This window comes from Falco biarmicus, chromosome 8 (genome assembly GCF_023638135.1).
Source record: "Falco biarmicus isolate bFalBia1 chromosome 8, bFalBia1.pri, whole genome shotgun sequence".
NCBI classification, from domain to species: Eukaryota; Metazoa; Chordata; class Aves; order Falconiformes; family Falconidae; genus Falco; species Falco biarmicus.
Window position 1 is genome coordinate 23815598 of NC_079295.1, and position 20194 is coordinate 23835791.

The 20194-nt window shown below is 34.1% G+C and overlaps 1 protein-coding gene across 1 annotated transcript in view; it reads left to right on the plus strand.

Annotated features, from left to right (window-relative positions):
* Positions 1–20194, plus strand: part of LOC130154323 (sodium channel protein type 2 subunit alpha-like) — a 78732-nt gene that overhangs the window by 49243 nt on the left and 9295 nt on the right. Inside the window, exons 19-23 of the mRNA XM_056350320.1 lie at positions 6957–7077; positions 7641–7795; positions 8819–8992; positions 15008–15130; positions 17101–17382. Coding sequence (XP_056206295.1) covers positions 6957–7077; positions 7641–7795; positions 8819–8992; positions 15008–15130; positions 17101–17382 — 855 coding nt within the window. The remainder of the gene's footprint in view (positions 1–6956; positions 7078–7640; positions 7796–8818; positions 8993–15007; positions 15131–17100; positions 17383–20194) is intronic.

Genomic DNA, 20194 nt, shown 5'->3' on the forward strand with positions numbered 1-20194 from the left:
GGTGTCTTACTGACTGTCACTGATGTTAAGAGAGTGGTTATTTAAAGTCTGTCAGCAATAAATTTCATGCTAGAAGTGGGGCAGGAACTCTGTCCCCCTGAGAAATATGCCAAGAGCAGGTCATTACTATAGAAATTGTAACTGCAAATAACTCTAGCCAGCAAGTGTCTTTCTGAAGGCTGGTTCCTTTCTTTTTTTTTCTTTCTTTTTTTTTTTCTTTCATAAAAAAACTTTCTAATTAATTTGCTAGTTAATAACTTCCCAAATCTGCCAGCATCAGTGCTGGAACCTGGTTGCACGTTCCAGACCTAAACAACATCTTTCTAACACATGTCGCTAGAAATTTGGGAATGTCTCTGTTTGGATGAAAGAAAACAGTAGCATGTATTAGTTTTCAGTTACCCACTTCTTTAGAGTAATAGTTGGCTGAAAGTACCTAAAAAAAGCAAACATTTCCTTGATACTTTGCAAGAATTTTTTTTAATATCTACTAAAGTGGTGCAATACCCCATGAAATAACCATTAGAAATAACAGATTTCTGCTATGAAAATAAGATACTCAAGATAATTTACTTTGAAGATAATAAGAAAATTAGAAGTAACTAAAGGGGATAATTTAGTGGTTTTTAGTTAGCATTGTGGATGCTGTTTTTGTTACAAAATATGCCTGCTAATCAGTGAAATGAATAGACTATGTTAATCTTTCCAAATACAAGACTCGTAACTATTGTATTTCTGTAGCACTTAACAACTGTTCATTACATCTGAATCACAACTTCATGAATAAAGTTTTGGATTTCAACATGGAAAAGTAATTCCAAAGATACTCATCAGTTACAGAAAGCTTATTTCACAACTGAAGAAATACATATACCTACAGGCCTCTATTGTTCAGAATTTCAAAAGCCTTTCTATCTACATTTTATGTACAGTAAGTGCAAATTCAGATTGGAGAAGTAAAGCTGCTCAATTAAATTCTGAAATCAAACCGGATGGTTTTAATAAAATTAAAATTATCCTTCATATTCTAATCCACTGAATTTTCAAAACAATAAGTTCATTTTTCTGACTGGCTTCACTAGTGCCTTTGTGACTTAAGTGAAGTAAAAAGAAAGGAACACAGTTATTGCATTCCCAAAAGTTAAGCATTGCCATTGTACTTCAATAAATTTCTTAGCTAAAACATACCCAGTAGTGATTTGATCAATTTGTTAGATGATTTTTTATCACATTCCTTTTAAAATATCCAACAGTCAAAATTCTCCTTTTCTAAAACTGACTAGTTCTTGGACAGTGTCTTCAAAAGTTACTGATTCTTTAAGTTATGGACTAGCTGTGGATAATCTAATGAATGAAACCGTATCTCTGGATACACTGATGGGTATCCAGACACTGATTCAATCCCCTTTTGAAACAGAGTGATTATAGATTCAGAAGTATATAGCATACTGAATCTAAACTAGAAACTTACACAATATGATACTTCACCAAATTTAATTTGAACAGAAATGAAGGAGGTTTATTTTCATTAGGATCTATAAGTTCCAGCACCATTATTAGAGGATGAAGGAGACATGGGAGGACGTGCATCTTCAGAGTATTTTGCTTACTGTATGTACATTTTTTGCAAATATAAGAGATAATCCCATCGTCAGTTAAATGAAGACTAGAACATTAAACCAAAACAACCCTTAAGATTTTCATTAATATGCATTAAGTACTATATAAATACTGGAATATTTTCCAAATCCGCTAACCATGTCTTTATTAATTCATTCTGGTTTTATTTATGAATCATAATTTCAGAGTGTGGATTATTAGGTCTAGCTTCTGCGTTTCTTATTTCTCTAAAATAAACTAAAGTTCTGTAGAGAAGTTTGTTGAACATTTCAGGTGGTATGTATTTCCCTTTTTGCCAAATGATCATAAAATATTTAATAATTATGTTTTAATTGTGTTAAAGCCGTGTTTGAATTAGAGATTCCAAAAAGAGGAAAACTAGAGATCCTGTGTCTTGAACTTCACTGCCTACCATTCTTACTTCTCACAGGGGTAAAACCAAGCTGGAGCAATCAAGAATGCAGCTCTGGTGCTTTTTAACCAGGTAGAGCAACGTGTCACCACTTTCACACAGGTTACCTAAGCAAGTTATACATATATATGTATATATATATATAATCACTTTTTAATGGATTTTGACTGGCCTGCATGCTATTCAGCTATGTACCTTCCCTATCCATTGCAAGACAGTAGAAACATGCACAGCTGCTCTCTGCAGAGTCATGGGACTCACATCACAGCATGGTCAGGTGGGACTGGCAATCCCGACGTACGTTTCTTAACTCTGCTACTGATTTTTCTGGGTATTTTAATACAGTCTTCAGCAGTAACTGCATGCTCTACAGGTTTTGAAGTATGGATCATAAAAGTACTGGAATGTTATACATTAAAGAGGCCAAAGAAAAAGGGAGCATGCATAGTTTTTACAAAATAAAAACAACCCTTTTTGATTCAGCCCTTATAAATGTAAATATTTAATGAAATGTTTTAAGTGATTTATGTGATGATTACTGCCACAACTTCAGCTTCTTAATGAATAACATTTAAACTATTGTAGTAGCTAATCGTATACAAATTACACTGTTATACCATTAAATCTACAATGCACTGTAATTCAAATATTCAGGGTGCTACAAACTACATTCTGTATTCATTTGGGCAGTGCATATCTTGAGTTTTATAAACTGTAAGCAGAGCAAACAGTTTCACAATGGCTAAAATTATACCTAGCAAATAACCCGCCCTTAATAAACTCTGAAAGCAAAGCGTTTTACAAATACCCTTTTCTTAAACTTTAAACTCCTTTATAAATAGTGGTACTTTGAAATGTGTTTCATGACAGCAGTCTGTGACTGAGTTGGGGGACTTCACCTGGTGTACGTTAGAAAGACTATGGAGTAGTCAGCACCATTTTTATAAAATTCCTTGTGTATTTACCCCAGGGTTTTTTTCATTATAGGCAAGCCTAATCTCCACTGGTGCATAATTGGCAGAGCCTTCAGGAATAGGGACAATAAATAGTGCACAGCAGCCAAAGTTACATGAAACTAAGGAAGTCAAATTATCCTAGTACAACTAGGCATCAAAATTTTGTTGGGATTGAGATTTCAGCCCTACATCAGGATTCAAAGCTATTTCCTTCAGGCAGAGTCTTACTGGCTTCAAAACGCTAACTAAATAGTTCAGTTTCATTGATTATGCTGTAGTTTGATCTATCTATATTGTAGTATAAATTTCCCAGAGCTGCCAAAAAAAATAATATTGGTGTGTATTGTGAAAATTCTTAGATTTTACTGATTAAATTTTAAACCAAGATATGCTTCAAACATCAAATAAAACTCTTAAGGAAAGAGATTTTAAAGTTTTCTTAATGTTGTATAAAAGTCAAATATCATAACATCTGAGATTTAAAGTCAGTTTAGAATCACTTTGGAATCACTGATCCCCATTATTTTATATTTTGTCACTCAATTACAGTGCAGCTTTCAAGAATCAGAGTATAAAACCACATGGCTGAATTTCTAAAGGCAATTTGTAATGGCTGAATCCCCTTATTTTATTGTCACTTGAATCATGAAGCCATTTGTAAAGCTTAAAATTTTAGTAGCCTGCTCTTGCTCTTATTGAAATCTAGAATAAAATCAAATGAGAGCAAGACCGGGTCTTAAGTGAATGCATTTTCTTGTAAACGGGCACATTAACATGCTGTTGGTCAAAGCTTGTTTTAATGATCCAAGCTGTTGAAAAGAGATGCACTGCTCTGAAAGGACAGTATGGAGGCTGATTATACGTATATTAACCAAGTATTTGGGTTGGTGATGAAGCATTTTTTTATGTTTTATACTATACAATAATATTTATAATACTGTTTTAAAAGAACCATAATCCCATTGAGGTAGGTTTATTTTTTATTTTATTTTTGTTTGTGATTTCCACAGTATTGCTCAGGCTTCTGCTGTAGTCAAGCATGTTGTTTTGCTGATTCAGGCCTTGAGAATGCTGCATCATAAGCAATTGCTTTCAAGTGTATCCTTGTAAAGGAAAATGTGATATCACTGAAGATGCAAATACGTATTTACAGGGCATGGCGTGTCCTAGAGGCTAATAATCTCATTTATAAGGTGAAAAGAAGATTGTGTTAATCCATCACGTATCTTGAGTTTCCTATTAGTTTTATTAGTTTTATTGTTAGGAAAGAAATCATTAGTCACCTTATTTAAAATGCAATGGTTCTTTCCTAATTTAGGGTCTTGAAGCAAAAAAGAGTATTATTAACTTAATGAGTTTTTTTTAAATAATTTGTTTAAGATGATTTAAAAAATAATGAAAATGCTTTATGTGAAAAATAATGAGAAGAATTATTGTAGGTTTTGTTTGTACTGATTATAAATTACATTTCTGTCACTGGGTTTTTGGCAGCTATGCTGACAGGACTATCTGCAACAGAGTTTACATGGGAAGATGCAGATAAAAATTGGTTGCCTTTTAACTGGCATTCATAGATATTAATAATTAATGATAATATGAACCTTTATCTTGCTACTATTAAGCATTAATTGACTTAATGATGATGGATCAGGCCATGAATTAGTTTTAATTTTCCTAACTCAAATGTGGGAGATTATTATTTTCACAATATTTGATTTTTATTTCATGAAGAAACTGCCTATAATTTCAGTAACAGGTTTCGGACTTCTTGTTTCTTTGTATTACAGTGATAGGTAATATAGTTAATCTTATTTTCTTTTTAAAAGAGAGCCTTTTGTGTGGATAATAAGGTGGTGTGCTAATTATGCTTAATATAGTGTACGCTAATGTGCAGTTTGGACTGTACATGTAATACAGAAAGCAAAGCTTAAAATATTCTCACGATGTGAGGTACACAGTATTTTATTTCAGATTTACTGATCTACATGACCAGTAATAAGAGTATTCCATTTAGAGGCAATATGTCTGTAATTATTTTACATATATAAATTTTGGAAATCATAGAGGAAGTGCAGTATGAAAAAGGGAACATGATATTTTAACATGTTTGCTAAGCAAAAATTAACCACTGAAAATATCCAAATCTCAAATAGTTTCACATTTGTCAGCGTAATTTTCCATGTAGGGCAGGTCATAATATTTAAAAAGGGAAAGACTGGTTTTCAAACTCATACCTGTGTGGTTTTCAGAAATTTTTTCTCTTATGCAATATGTTCTTTATTTTTGGTCCCAGTGCAGTAACAGCCATGCAACCTGAGGTCTGAGTGACCCTATGTTGACTACATCTGCACATGTGTGTGAAAGGCAGCCTCTTGAAACTTAACCCTGAAATTATCCATCACCCAACATGATTATTTTTTTTTTTACTTCATTCATCTCATGTAAGAGTTGAATATGGGGAAAGAATGGCTTACCAAACTATATAAAGATGTATGTGCCATTTATATTATTTCTGGCAGAAAAAAGCCCTTAGCTCCCAATGCATTTTCTTGGAGGGATTGCGTTGTAACTGAAGAGTTAAATAACTAGTTTTAATTTGCAGCAGTGCCCCTGAAGAAGTGAATACGTGAATACATGGAAATGCCACTTCAAAAAGTTACTGTTTTTATTATTTGATGCAAAATCATTCAAATAATCTGAAGAGGGTTTTTTTATTATTATATTCTAAAAATACCACTATCTTGAAAACTAAATATGAAAAGTAATTGGTATTAAGCATTTTCTCAGAAAAAATGTATAGAAATGTCTTTATATAGGTCAACGGGTATGACCAGATCTGCTTAGTTGAAACCACAAATCTAGTCTGTGACAAAATGTTACATCAGTGCCTGTACAATTAGAAGTATTTAAGTTAGAGGTGCATTCTACATCCCCCAAAATTCCTATGCATTATTGCTACATGGTATAAACCAGAAGTATTTCACTGCTTTTTAATGTTGCTTTCTGATTACAAGCCCTATTTCACAGTAAAAGTGAATGTATTTTGGAGGAAAACAATTAAAGACACAAACAGTATTGACAACTGAAAAGAAGTTAGAAACTCTATGTCTGATTATTGCATCAGTTGTGTACATCTTTAGCAGGTTTGTCCTTTCAAAATAGGCTTTATTAAAAGGACAAAATTATGGGCAGTCTTGCATGACGGATAAGCACCTTGACCTGATCCAAATTTCAATGTACTTGGTAAAAAGTTACATAATACTTAAAAAAGTTGCTTTATATCACTCTCCAGTTCTTAGAGTTCTCAGATCTAGAAGTGCTTTTACCATAGTAAAAACTATAGTATTTCACTATACACAAAAGTGGTAGAATGATAGAAAAATTCAGGATGGAAAGACCCCAGGAGGTCTCTTAAGATGCGTAGGAGACTGGAATGCAAAGAAGATATTTAAGATCTGGTTATTTATGCTTTTTGCAAAAATTTAATCGTGCAGAAATTTGCCATTAAATGCCATTAAATTGACAACTTTTTAATCCAGATATGGTGTATATTTGTGAAAACAGCATCTGTAGTGGACATGAAGATATATGTGGAGCTTTCTGTTAGTTCATTTCGCTGGGAAAACTAAGACACATTTTCAATATAATCCAGTATAGTAAAGAAAATGAAATAACTTGAGAGTGTGGTACATGCAAGCTCTCCAGTTTTAATACTGCTGTGAATACTTCAGAAGTCTTATACGTGGATCAGGTTAGTAGCCAAATTATATTTAATTGTTCCCTATGAGAAGATAACCTGGGAAACGGAACTATACAGTGTACATGTCATTACGATGGAGATGCATATTTATCACTATAAATTCCATGTTCTTCAAAAGTCAAAGAATGGCATGATTTGATTCAGTATAATTTTTTTACAGAATATGTATCTAATAAGAATTTTTTTTCCTGTGGTACTTTACTTGCAGAAACTAAATGCATCCAGTTCATCAGAAGGCAGCACAGTTGATATTGCTCCTCCTGGAGAGGGCGAGCAAGCAGAAATTGAAAGTGAAGAAGCTCTTGAACCAGAAGCCTGTTTTACAGAAGGTTGTAGAAACTGCTGATTTAAGAGATGTATTAGTAAAATGGCATTATTACTAGGCACATTTAAGTTCTTGAGAGTTTCAAATCTGGTGAACCGTCATGACCTCAACAATCAAAAGAATATAATACTCTTTGCCTAGAATGCTGGAAATCAGATGCCAAAACAAGGTTTCCCTGGTCTTTGAGTAACTTTATCTGCCTGGTCACTGCACACATCTTGTATCTAAGAAACTTCATTAACTTTTCTATTTTAAAATGCTTTTCAGTTATTTGAAAGGGCCCTTGAAATTTGGAATAAATTAAATTTTTTGAGACTCCATCAACAGAGGGAACATGCCAACAGCCAAAAAAATCAGTTTTTTGGATTGAGTTTACTCACGATTATATCTACTACTGTCTGGTTTCTCTGTATTCAGATATTCAGATATTTGAAGCCTATAAAAGAGTATTCCACTGTTTAAATTTTAAAAAAAAATTGTAAAATCTGTTAATATGTTGATGCCACAGTAAAAATTGACTTTGAAGTAATTTGCTTTTGGATCCTAATATCTCTTAATCTAATGCAGGTTGTGTGCAGAAATTTCCATGTTGTCAAGTAAGCATAGAGGATGGCAAAGGAAAAATTTGGTGGAATCTTAGAAAAACCTGCTACAGCATAGTTGAGCACAACTGGTTTGAGACCTTCATTGTCTTCATGATTCTTCTCAGCAGTGGAGCACTAGTAAGTAAAAAAAAAAAAAAATTGCAGACGCTGAAATATTTAGATATCTCCTTAGAAGCAACAGCAAAATTCAAATTTTCTTCAGAAAGACTTGTTTTGCTTGGAGTTGTATAAAACTACCTGCATTCCATCTTTTCAGGATGGAATGAAACTTGGCCCAAACTTGAAAAGGTTTGTTGAAATTCACATGCACTTTTTTAGTGATACTTTTTGTTTACTACTGTAAAGTTGGCACAATTTTATTTAAGCGAGCATTCAAGATTTAAATTGCCTGCCAACTTTCAGCATGTGTGTCAAGAGATTTGGGTAGAAAGGACCATTGTTAACTGTGAATAATATAGCTAAATGTATAATTTTAAGTCTGTAATTCCTTCTAGGCTCAGCCACTTGGATTCTGCTTATGAAAGACCATACAAAAAAAGGAATAAATACTTCATTCTGTTCCTTTTTTGAAGGCAGGAGATAGGCAAGAGTGTGACAGCAAATTAAACTTTACAGCTACTTCCCAACATGTAAATCATTACCCACTTTTCCAGCTTTACTCCAGTTGAACACTTGCTACAGTATCAATGTGCATTGTGTACATTCTAGCAAGCACATTGCTCTTTAATTTGACATTTAGACATAAGTTTGATTGATGAAGGATAGAAATGTAATCTCCCTAACTGCTTTCTAGAATGGAATATACATAACTGGAACAGATTTTTGTGTAAGAAAAGGGAGGGTTTTGTGTGTGTATGTGAAAGTTTCTTAATACCACAGCAGACAAAAATTCATTCTTTGAGTTTATTTCTTCTTTCACTAGTAAAATAGGATATGCATATATTCAACCCCAGACAGGGCAGAATACATAAAGTTGCTCCAGTTTGTAGTATGGTTAAAGATGGCAAATACATAAAATAAGAGTATGCAGATGAACAAGAGGAAATTTTAGCTCTGACCTACTTATTTTTTATTATTTACTCATTATTATTATCATGTTTATTCTGTGAAACGGTAATATTTACATATATTTTTTCATAGGCTTTTGAAGACATATATATTGAACAGCGCAAAACTATCAAGACCATGCTGGAATATGCTGACAAAGTTTTTACATATATTTTCATTTTGGAAATGCTTTTAAAATGGGTAGCATATGGTTTTCAAATATATTTTACTAATGCGTGGTGCTGGCTGGACTTCCTGATTGTTGATGTAAGTACACAGTCTTAAATATTGTAAAATTCATTAAAGTTCTTTATGTTGTAAACCTCATTACTACTAAGTAATCTTATAAACATGCAAAAATAATTCACATTGTATAGTTATACTGCATTAGTAATAAAGTGATCTGGATGTGTTCTTTAAAGTACATTTATATGGCAGAAGGAAAAGGATGTCATCAGGCTGCTCATTCTTCATGGTTAAGAAGTTCATACCCAGGTTGTATCAAATGTGAGGTTTTATGAGGAAAAAAAACTAATTTTGTAACATTCTATTTTTAATGGACTCTGATCTTATTACCTCATTGCTTAGCAAATAAGACACTACATTGTGCCAATTTCTTCTACAAACACTACAGCTTTGCAAGAGAAACAATACATTTGGTCCAGATTTCATCTGAGTTCTCAGAACTTTGTCCCCCAAAACTATCCTGTTATCATTTTCAGAAAGACAGTGGTTATTTGGTCTAAAAATTAATTAGTTTTAATAGGGTGACGATCTGCAATAGTTAAGTCAGCTATAACTCGGCAGGGTTTATGATTGAAGAGAATACAAGGTTTCTTGGCTGCTTTCCCAGTTGTGTTATACTTCTGTGCAAAGGCCTTGCTTGTGTTGTTAGAAGGGATCAAAGCTGGTTTTACTCCCAGGATATTTTGGGCTCTTGCCTTCACACATTATCTGACCCAGTTCATTGGCTATACATGTCCTCAGTGTGGAACTGAGAGACGGCATCTCAGGGCAAACGTGCAATGTGCAATTATAGTAATTTCTGCCCAAGTTACTGTATTTCTTGAGAAGTTTGCATAAATCCTGTTTCCATAAATACTTATTCCTTACGAATATATGATAGAAATGTATTGGATTTCTGATTCCCAGAAGAAAAAAAACTTAGCTTGATTTGCCCATAACTCAGAATGGAAGACCTTCTCTTTTTTTAAAACTTTATACTGTTAATCTCCAGCTCTGTCCTGAAAATCTACACTAGAATGGAGTAGTGTGAATGGTTTTCTTAAGAGGATGTTAATGCAGAAGACAGATGCTCCAGGATTATGTTAAGAATGATTTTTTTTTAGATGAACTACAACTCATGTTTTAATTATTCTTTTTGTAACATAAACCTAAACAGATTATTCTAAGCCATACCCCATGGTTTCTGAATAATAGTTTAGCTTCAGAGACACTGTTATCTAAGCAGGCTCTCAGAATTATAAAGAACATCATCATAAGCAAAGCAGCTTATTTTGCCAACTTTTTTATAAACAAAAGCATGACTAAATGAGATTGGAACCTTCTACTTTTGAAGAATTATATTAAATGTTTCAGAAAGTGGTAAAAAAATGTCTTACCGTGCCTAAGGCTAATTCAGCAAATCCTTTAGCACCATCAGACAGCACTTGAAAGAAATACATGAACTCATGTTATCTTCCCATAGAAACCAGAGAACCTACAGGCAGTTTAAAAAGGTGTGATTCAGTGACATGCTCCCAATGAGAAGACTAGTAAGCCCTTCTTCATTAGAGGTGACTAAAGTTAATCAAATTGTTTAATTCCATCCTCTAAAATTCTAGAGTAAACACTGATATCTCTTTAGGGCTTTGACCTTTAGTATCTTACATACCTGAATCTCTCACTGTGAGAAATAGCCATAGTTGCTCTCAGTGATTGTGACCAAATTATATTTTAATAATTACACAAAGAAATTACAATTTTCAGCTCTTGTCAGTTTGCAGCCATGACAGATGACCCTTGGTACATCTGGGTACCTCAGTTTAAGACCTTATCATGCCATCTCTCCGCCCCACTCCTGCTATATAAAACAATATCTGTAGCAAGGAGCAGATATTTGGAAGGAGTGCCTTATCTACCCAAAATCACAATCTGGTAAATTAGTTCAAACACGTTTAACAGTGGTTTAAGTAAAGAGACTGAATTTTGGATGCAGGCAGCCAAGAAGCAGGGACATATTTGCTTTTTTGGAGGAGACTAATTCTGGCAGAGATAGCCAGGGAAAGGCATGAGACAGACAAACCCAGTACAACTAGATGCTACAGAGTACGTCATCCTATACCTTGGTTTTTGCTCTTACCCTCTTACTCCAGAAGCCATCTGTCATGAGTTTATTATTTGTTGGTTTTGTTGTACAGCTGTAATGACTCTAAATTTTCTTTGTTGCTTACAAAGCTAGGAGATAGGACATCAGGGAAGGAAACAGGGAATCTGGGGATACCCAATGAGTTTGTCAGTTACTAAATTTTTTTGTGTAGTTTTGTGTTACGGTATGTATTCTTAGATAATTTTAAGTGGATACCATTTTACACTGTATATTTTTAAACCTTGTAAATTAGTCCTATAATTCAGCATAGAAACTTTATTTCTAAATTATTTTGTTAATTACTTGTACTTGAATGAAATGGAAATAAGTAACATTTAAAACATGTCATGTATTTGCCAAATACTGTGGGGCAGTAACGAATCTGCAAGTAGAATGAATTATTTGACCTTCCTGCAATTGCTTATGCCTGGTAAAATTTCAATGAGTACAGTTTTCAAACAATAAAATGTGGCAAAATAACCTTTCAGTTGGGCTTGTTGTATAGTACATTAAAAGTTCATCATATTGATGACTTACATAATATTTCTTCATATAGCTAAAACTGTTGCATGCTTTTTGTTAAAACAGTTAAAGTGATTTAATTAAACTGTGTTCTCAACCTTTTAATTAGCTTTTCAGAATAATTAACTCAACAGCAACAATCTGGAAAAGATCAGGGTCACATTACACTAATATACTAAATGCTGCATGAACAGAGGAAGAAGCAACTGCTGCCCTGACAACCTCATAATAAAAATAAGAATAAGATGAGCATATTGATGTGCTGAGAAACCAGATACAGACAGTCACTTTGTCTTCCTAGACAGTCTTATATGTCTTCATGTGTATCCTAACATGGTACACTATGATAACATTACCTAATCGATTGAAATTAATTGATTAATTCAACAGAATATTCAGATGATATATGCATGAAACCTAAAGCTCTTGTTCAATGAGTTCAGGAACAGAACCATAGCTTGCAATTATGCATCTAAACAAAACGAATTTTGAATACGTGCCAGTAAAATACCATAAATTAAGAGTCATTCACCAAGTACATATAGAAAAAATTATAGCATCTTAGCAAATGACCATAACATAAGAAAAGCTACATAAGGCATAAAAAAGGCTACATTGAGTCCAGTGTCCTGTCTCTAAGAATGTCAAAAATGCCTACCTGGAAAATTGATAATATAGTATCCATCTTTCAAAAAATAAGAAAAATCATTAACTTCTCAATAGAAAAAAAAATCTTCAGTGGTTCCCCCCCTTCCCCCCACCCTCCACCCCCCTCCAAGTCTTCCAGTTTAGTTTATTCCTCCTAGTTAAGTGTAATACCCAAACACTTAAACTACGTGAAAGACAGGAAAAGCAGCGTTGAAAGTGAGGAGGGCCATATTGCCCTGAGGACCTGGAATCAAATCACATAAATTAGCCACCTCACCAAGTAGCACAGAATTCATACAGATTAAATTTTAGGCCTAAATAGAAATAAAGTCAATGTGGAGCTGTACGACCAATGATCTGGCTTGGATGACAATTCTGACTGAAGATCTTGAGCAGGGTTAACTGTGACTGCTAAGTTTCAAAACATTTTTTTGTAATAGATAGTCTACATTCAAAGATCTGTACACAAAAATATGGACATACAACCCTCCAGTTCTAGGAAACAAATGTAAAAATTCTGTCCATGATTTTGACTTCATTACTGCATCTGCATGCATTCCTATTTCAAAAGAAACAATTCAATCTATTTATGGGTGTACAGAGACATTTATTTTCTTACCTACTAGCAACAAAACAGGTGGAACAGATGACAGAAGACCAAGGTAAGAAGACTGAGAAAACCAGAGCAGTACAGACCAGGTGTATATACTTATGCTGTATATACAATGATATTCATATCAAAGAATTCCAAGCAAATCTTCACCTCTCATTTGAACTTTGCATCAAAGGAAAACGTTGTTTAAAACAGATGAAGTATTTCTCTGTGAAACAACTTCAGGTTTATGATGTAAGAACACTAGCACTATGGTAAGAAAGCTGCAAATAGGTTGAAATGGAAAGCACAAACTAGGCTGGAGAATGACTTGAAAATTGCTGATATACCCAATGCCACTGAAGTTACAGGAGCTACAGCTATGTAATTAGCTTGTATTGACTCTGGTGAAAAAGATAGCTAAGGCTCAGTGCTAGTTTGAGGAGAAAAGTATAAAATGAAGGAGCCATTAATGTGACTTCAACCTTAAAGAGAAGTCTTGCTCTCCCAGCAAGAGACATTTTTTGAATATACATTTCATAGTTTCTTTTCAAGACGTAAAATGTACTGTCTTTACACTAAAGTTTATTGTCGTGCCTGGGTATCTTCTTGATGTAAGTGAATCCATGAATATTCTATTAAAAATACAGAGAATTCCATTACTTGTTATCTCTGGAATATATTAGAGGCAGCAAAGGATAAAAAAGAACTCCCTTACTGTAGAATCACGGGACAAATAAATGGTATTAATGACAATTATTAATAAATAATTAATTACAATAATGAATGTAATGGCAGAAACAATAATGTTATCTTTTGTAAGTGAACAGACTTCAGTTACAGACTACAGAAAATCAGTAAGATTTTCTTCCTAATATGCTTATAGATATAGCAAGTTCCTTTACAAACTTATCCATTGCAACAATAAAGTAAGCCTGTCCTTTGATAAAAATAATTCCATCCTGTTATGTAATCCAGTTGAAAGGTACAGTGATACGAATTCCCTAAAATACTGTTTTCTGTTAGATTAATATACACAGCAACATAGTAATGAATAATTGATTTCTGTCTGCTCTCAGGTTGTTCTTTCGAGACATGATCTTGTAAATCTTGTGTTTGTGATTCATCTAATTGCTCTTTATGGATACAAGTAACATAGGAAACCACCTTTTCATATAATGAGCAAAATCTTACCACCATTATCGGTGAATGCCTATTTCTGTACAGCCAATTATTTAAAGGACTCTCTAGACCGAGGTACAGAAATTAACATTTGAGGAATTTTCTCAAGGACTGGATAAGCCTATGTTCATTTATGTGTCTTCTATGCTTTTGGTGGTAGAACTGAGTAACATATGAGTAAGGTATGATATTTCCCCACTCCTGTCTCCAAAACTGCTCAAAGTAAATTAAATTCTTTCACATTAATGCTGTTTAAAACCCAGTTCCATTTGAGATGTAAATTAATTGCTCCTTACTAAAGTGGACTGGCTAATAATAAAATCCTAGTAACATGAATCAGGAGCTCACATCTTTTGTAGATAACAAAGCACTCACTGCTTTAATGCTAGCATCTATTAATATCTATTCCATAATATTTTCCTATACTTAGAAGAGAAAAAACCCCAAAAAACTATTGAGAGAGTTTTCAGGCAAGTGAGAAAGTACCACCTCTGTCAACATATATTTCATAGATACCTGGCCATTGTTGCTATGAACTGAGTATCTGACTTAGAAGCAATATTTATAAGAAAAGCTAATTAAACACTACATTATTTAGCATATTATTAGTTATTATGTATATTTATTATATTGTCGGTAGTTAATAAACTGCCTTACTTTATGCAGAATTTTAAATTGCTTGGAAGGTTGAATCTTAATGAAGTTGCTGAAAGTATGGCAATTCTGAAGATTTTATCCTTCACAAATAGAGTCTTTCCATCTGACTGTTAAACCCTATCCAGCTATAAAGGACATTTAACAGCAAGTCATGAAAATCATGGCATTGAACCTCCAAGGTCACTATAGGCAAGAATGGTGTTCTTCCATTTGTCACTGTTGATATTTCTGTTGATACTTCTTTATTCTTTGTAAATAAACCATTTTATATAGAACAATTTGTATAATTATATTCTTTTCTATATTTTTATAGGTCTCATTGGTTAGTTTAATAGCCAATGCTTTGGGCTATTCTGAACTTGGTGCCATTAAATCACTTCGGACATTAAGAGCTTTAAGACCTTTAAGAGCCTTGTCACGATTTGAAGGAATGAGGGTGAGAGAAAATGAATGAGTCTGAATGAATGTATGCATACAAAAATTAATGTAGAATTGTGACAATCCTGCCTTCTGCAAAGAACTCCAGAATAGGAATGCATGCAAAAATATGTGGAAAAAAAATGCCTTCTAACATGTCCTTATATACAAGATGTGTACAGCTTACATTCGGAGATTAGACCTTGAGCTCATTAAACTTGCCTGCTCACTGCTGCATAGTTGTGTTATCCCAGGCCTCTCACTGTTAAAATTTCCATTGATTTGTGGACTTATATAGAAAAGTAAAAGGACATGAGAAATTTTAGAATAGAGAATTGGGGGGGGGGGTTCTCCAGTTTAGCTGGGGACTTTATTTTATAAATTTCTGTAGCTTGCTTCTATTCTCAGTGTGTCAGTGGTTCAGGATGGAACAGGATTAACTGGAAAATGGAACAAAACAAAACAAAAAAAAGGTGAAGAAGATGACAACAGTGACACACCAGAAACTAAAATGCCCTGTGGCTCCCTGTCTACCTGCCTGGGGAAAATATCCCACAATAAATGCTGTAGTATTAGGGAAAGGTTCTCTGAACAGATACCTGAAATAAGGTTGGTGCTGGAAGCATAGAAGGGGAGAGATGGGAAAACATTTTCTCAGCTAGTGTCCTTAACTTCGTATGAATGCATCTGCTGCCATCTTACCTCTCCTCCTACACAGCTAAATCCTTCCTGTCACGGAAATATTTTCATATTCTGCCAATCTGACAAAAAAACCCCAAAAAACAAAAAAAAAACCCAAAAAACCCAACCAAAACTCAAAACCCTAACTATTACAAGCTGTCTGCTGAAAATGCAGACTGTGCTACTTCCTGGAAAAACTGATGCATAAAAAATTAACAAGGTAATGTTATTGAGAAATCTTTAAATTTTTCACATCAAAATACACAAATGCTACAATACATGTTTATAGTTTAGTCATATGTCTTAAGTTTCCAAATAAATAGTGTGGTTCCTGTCTGGGTTGAGGCTGCTGACCACACTAGCCAGTGCAGGGGACTGTGCCCTTTTGCACATGGCCATCACCACTGTTTTACATGATTTGCATTGCAAACAACACAGAAGTCCCTATCTAATAAATGGGCAAAACCTCTATTGATCTTGGACTACTTTCAGTCAAAGTAGTGAACAGAAAAATTCCACTGTTTTCAAAACCGTACACAAAAAATTACTGCAGTCTCTACTGATTTGGTAGAAAATTATTGTCAGAGTATCTGCAGCTTTCTTCTAGTTCAAACACAGTAAGAAAATTTTTGCCAAGGGATTTAATCTGGTTGTTTACTGCCACTTCCCCGTATAGAGTAGCTCAACTGTATTAAATGCAGCCAATTAAAAACAAAACCCTAAAGGATAAGTGTAAGAGTAACTACAGTGAGCCAAGCAATTTAAAACCAAGACTTATAGCACACGCTGTTAATACCAACTAAATAAGATATGCTTAATTATGTTACGTTGTATTTAAATGCTAAAATACACCAATATACATAAAAAGTTTCTGAGAATAAAATCATTAGTAATTACAGTTTTACATGCAGACATTTTTATTTAGTCTTCCACATAATCATTTTTTGATCTTTTTGTGGTTTATTTTCTATTTCTAGACTTTGATTTGTATTGTTGGAATTTAACATTTATTTCTCTCTTTCTCTAGAGCACACAAATTCTAAGAATCCATCTTGCTACTAACAGGTTTTCTTTTGCTTTTTGAGTTTTTTTCAGACTTTTGCATTGTCTTGGTTTCCATATTATTTTATTTCTTGCTTTTTGCAATCTCATTAGTTTTTATTGAACCTTAAGTAACATTTCCACCATAAATTTTTAATGTAATATTTTAACTGTCCATTCCATATTAATACTGTTTTAACATTTTTAAAGTAGTTTTCTTTTCCTGTTCATAAACTAAGTGTCTATTTTGTCTAATTTGTACACTAGGTGGTTGTAAATGCCCTTGTAGGAGCAATTCCATCTATCATGAATGTATTACTGGTTTGTCTTATATTCTGGCTCATCTTCAGCATCATGGGAGTAAATCTGTTTGCTGGCAAATTCTATCACTGTGTCAACACCACAACTGGTGAGATGTTCGATGTCAGTGATGTCAACAATTATACTCAGTGTGAGGAACTCATTAAAAACAATCAAAGTGCCCGATGGAAAAATGTGAAAGTAAACTTTGATAATGTAGGAGCTGGATATCTTGCTCTGCTTCAAGTAGTAAGTAAATTTATATCTTTTCTTTTTGCTCTTTTTAAAGAAGTCTAGGGAAAATGAGCAAGTTAAGACTGTTAAGTAGTAGAATAATTTCTTCGTAGCAATGATGTACAGTTTACACAGTTCTATTGCATTGTTACCTGTAATTTTTGTATTAATGATAGCAGATTAAGTTTCCATTCCAAGGCTAGGAAATACAGTCTCACGATGATGATAATAATGTGAAAGTAATAAGTGAAAAAAGTCCATGAATCTTTTGGTGGTGCACAATATAAACTTCAGGAATGCATTTCATGAGCCTTTACATGGTGGGCATGGCTCAGAGATCCCTATAATTATTTAAAAGATCTCTCCCCTGATTTATGAGCTCAGTTACCTTGTAAGACAGTGAGGTAGACAGCAGTTTAAAAGAAGGCAGACATCCTAACTGACTGTCCGGTTTCCTGTGAGCAACTACTTTCAGCGCCTCCCACATAGCCTGTTCCTAGGTATCATTACATATCTACAGCAACAGTCTTTCGCAGTCAGATCTATTAACCTAGGCACTTTTGACACTGTGAAATATTTTTTCTTTTGTCAACAGCCTGGTCAAGGTAGAGTGGATTTTTCTTCATGTCTATACTCATCTAAGGAATCAGTTTGTAAATTAGATGGTAAAAATAAAAATATATTGACCCGATGCATCCAGTGCAGTTATTTGTTTAATTGGAGCATGAATTTTCAGACCTGGAAGGGGATTTAGGGAAAGGAATCATAAATAATGCAAGATCTGAGACTGGGGTACCCAGCGTTTCATGTAGCATGGAGCCAATTCTTTCGGTATTATCATAATACTTGTGTAACAGGTCTGAAATCCTCTGTGAGAAGCAGGAGGTGCCCATGGGAAGAACATGGATAGTTACTGATAGATAGATCCTAATAGAGTATTAGGTCTGATTAATCATATAACGCTTTCTCTTGATGTTTGCAGATAAACAGTACTTGCTACTAAATTATTATGTTTCAGTGAGAAGTACATGAAACTACAAAGACATTAAACTGTGTGTAAAATAGGAAAATGTAAAATACTTCTATCACAAAAAATATCACATTCCATTAACACTTATTAAAAATACATTATAATATACCAAATAATATTCTGTTACTTTTAGTATTATCCTTGTGGAGTATTAGATGTGATTGTATTGCATGGCATATTCATTCTATTTATTACTGCTACTTATATGGAGTCTGTAAATTTTATTTTCCCTTGAAGTCCTTTTCCTATGCACTGTGGTACAGAAACATCTTTGTTCTAGGTACTGGGCATACCTTTTATTTATGCCAGAGGAATAAACCCTGTTACAGGCTCCTTGGCTTAGAACAGAGCTTCTGGTAGCTGGCATCTGATCCAAAACACAACCAAGAAAGCAAGCAATTATGTTTAAATGATCAAGCTCTGTACAATCGCTTGTCTATACTTTGGCATACAGCTTCATTGTATGAAAAGCTATCAGAAATGTTATGAGATTGTTACTGCTCTGGTATCACCAAGTCATCCAAGAACGATATGTTTGTCCCTTCTGTCCCACAGCAGGTCAGTACCCCTAGCTGACCTTAATTCCCAAATGAACTAGCTGACTTAAAATGTTTTTCCTCTAAAGTTGATGTGACTCTCATGTACTGAATAATGATTCTAATACTCTGACTTCAGATCTCATTGCTGCCCTTGTACTAGAATTTAAAGTGTATTGTCTTATTGCCAAGACTTGCCTCTGAAGATGTACAAGGAAAACTTTAGTCTCTTAAAGCTGTGTCTGAATGTCATCCATGTCATCCATCCAGACAGTGTTGGTCTTTAATTACTACATCACTCCTGTGGACCTTTTGTTCTTCTTCACTTCATTTCTTTCTGTTCTAATTTTTCATTATTTTCCTTTTTAAATCTTCCCTTCTGCCCTTTACATTTCCTGCAGAGATTAAGGGATCCTTCAGCATGTCTCATGTCACCACTTCAGCTGATTGTCTCCACTAATATTCTCCCTCCACTCTTCTCCTGTATTTATTGCTCTTATCAATATCAATTGCTCCTCTTCTAATATTGCTACACAAAGTGCACCAAATGGCTGTCAATTGTCAACTGAGCCAGAAAGATCTATGAAGCCTGGCTCCAAGCATGTTCCTAGTAAATTTGTGTTTCACTGCAAGGTTGAGGAGGACGTGAACACTCCCAGAGTGCAAGTTATCTGCTGTGAAAATTAGCAGCTGGACCAGAGTACCAGAGCTACTTCTGGCAAGCACAGATGCCATATACTTCTTGGGATGGTTCCTCTCCTGAATCTCCTCAGGAGAGATGCTCTTTTTCTGTTCATGTCACAGGCTTTTTAGGTCTTTTTTTCTTTGTTGTGAATAAGCTTGGAAACCCTGGCTAATGACAGGCACTCACATCTTCAACTAGCATGTCACACCAACCCTCTGTTGTTCCTCAGAAAGTGGACATTCCCTGTCCATGAAAATCACCTCCTTAGAGCAATGATGGCAAATCTTTTTTACTTTTTATTCTACTTAGACAAAGTCTCTATAGGAGCTCAGCCCAAAGTTTTATAGAAGTTAATCACAACTCTTTTACAATTCACTTTTTAGTATTCTGTAAATCTTATCCCTCAAGAACCACTGTATATTTTGATTTTAAACAGTCTATTATTTTTAATTGTGTGGGAATAAAACATTTTTAAAAATCCCATGGCAGCTTAGCCCTAGCAAAAGTGTTCAGACTGACTCCATCAATTGGTGCTGTAAACCTGATAAAATGGCTGTTACCATGAGTGATTGTAGT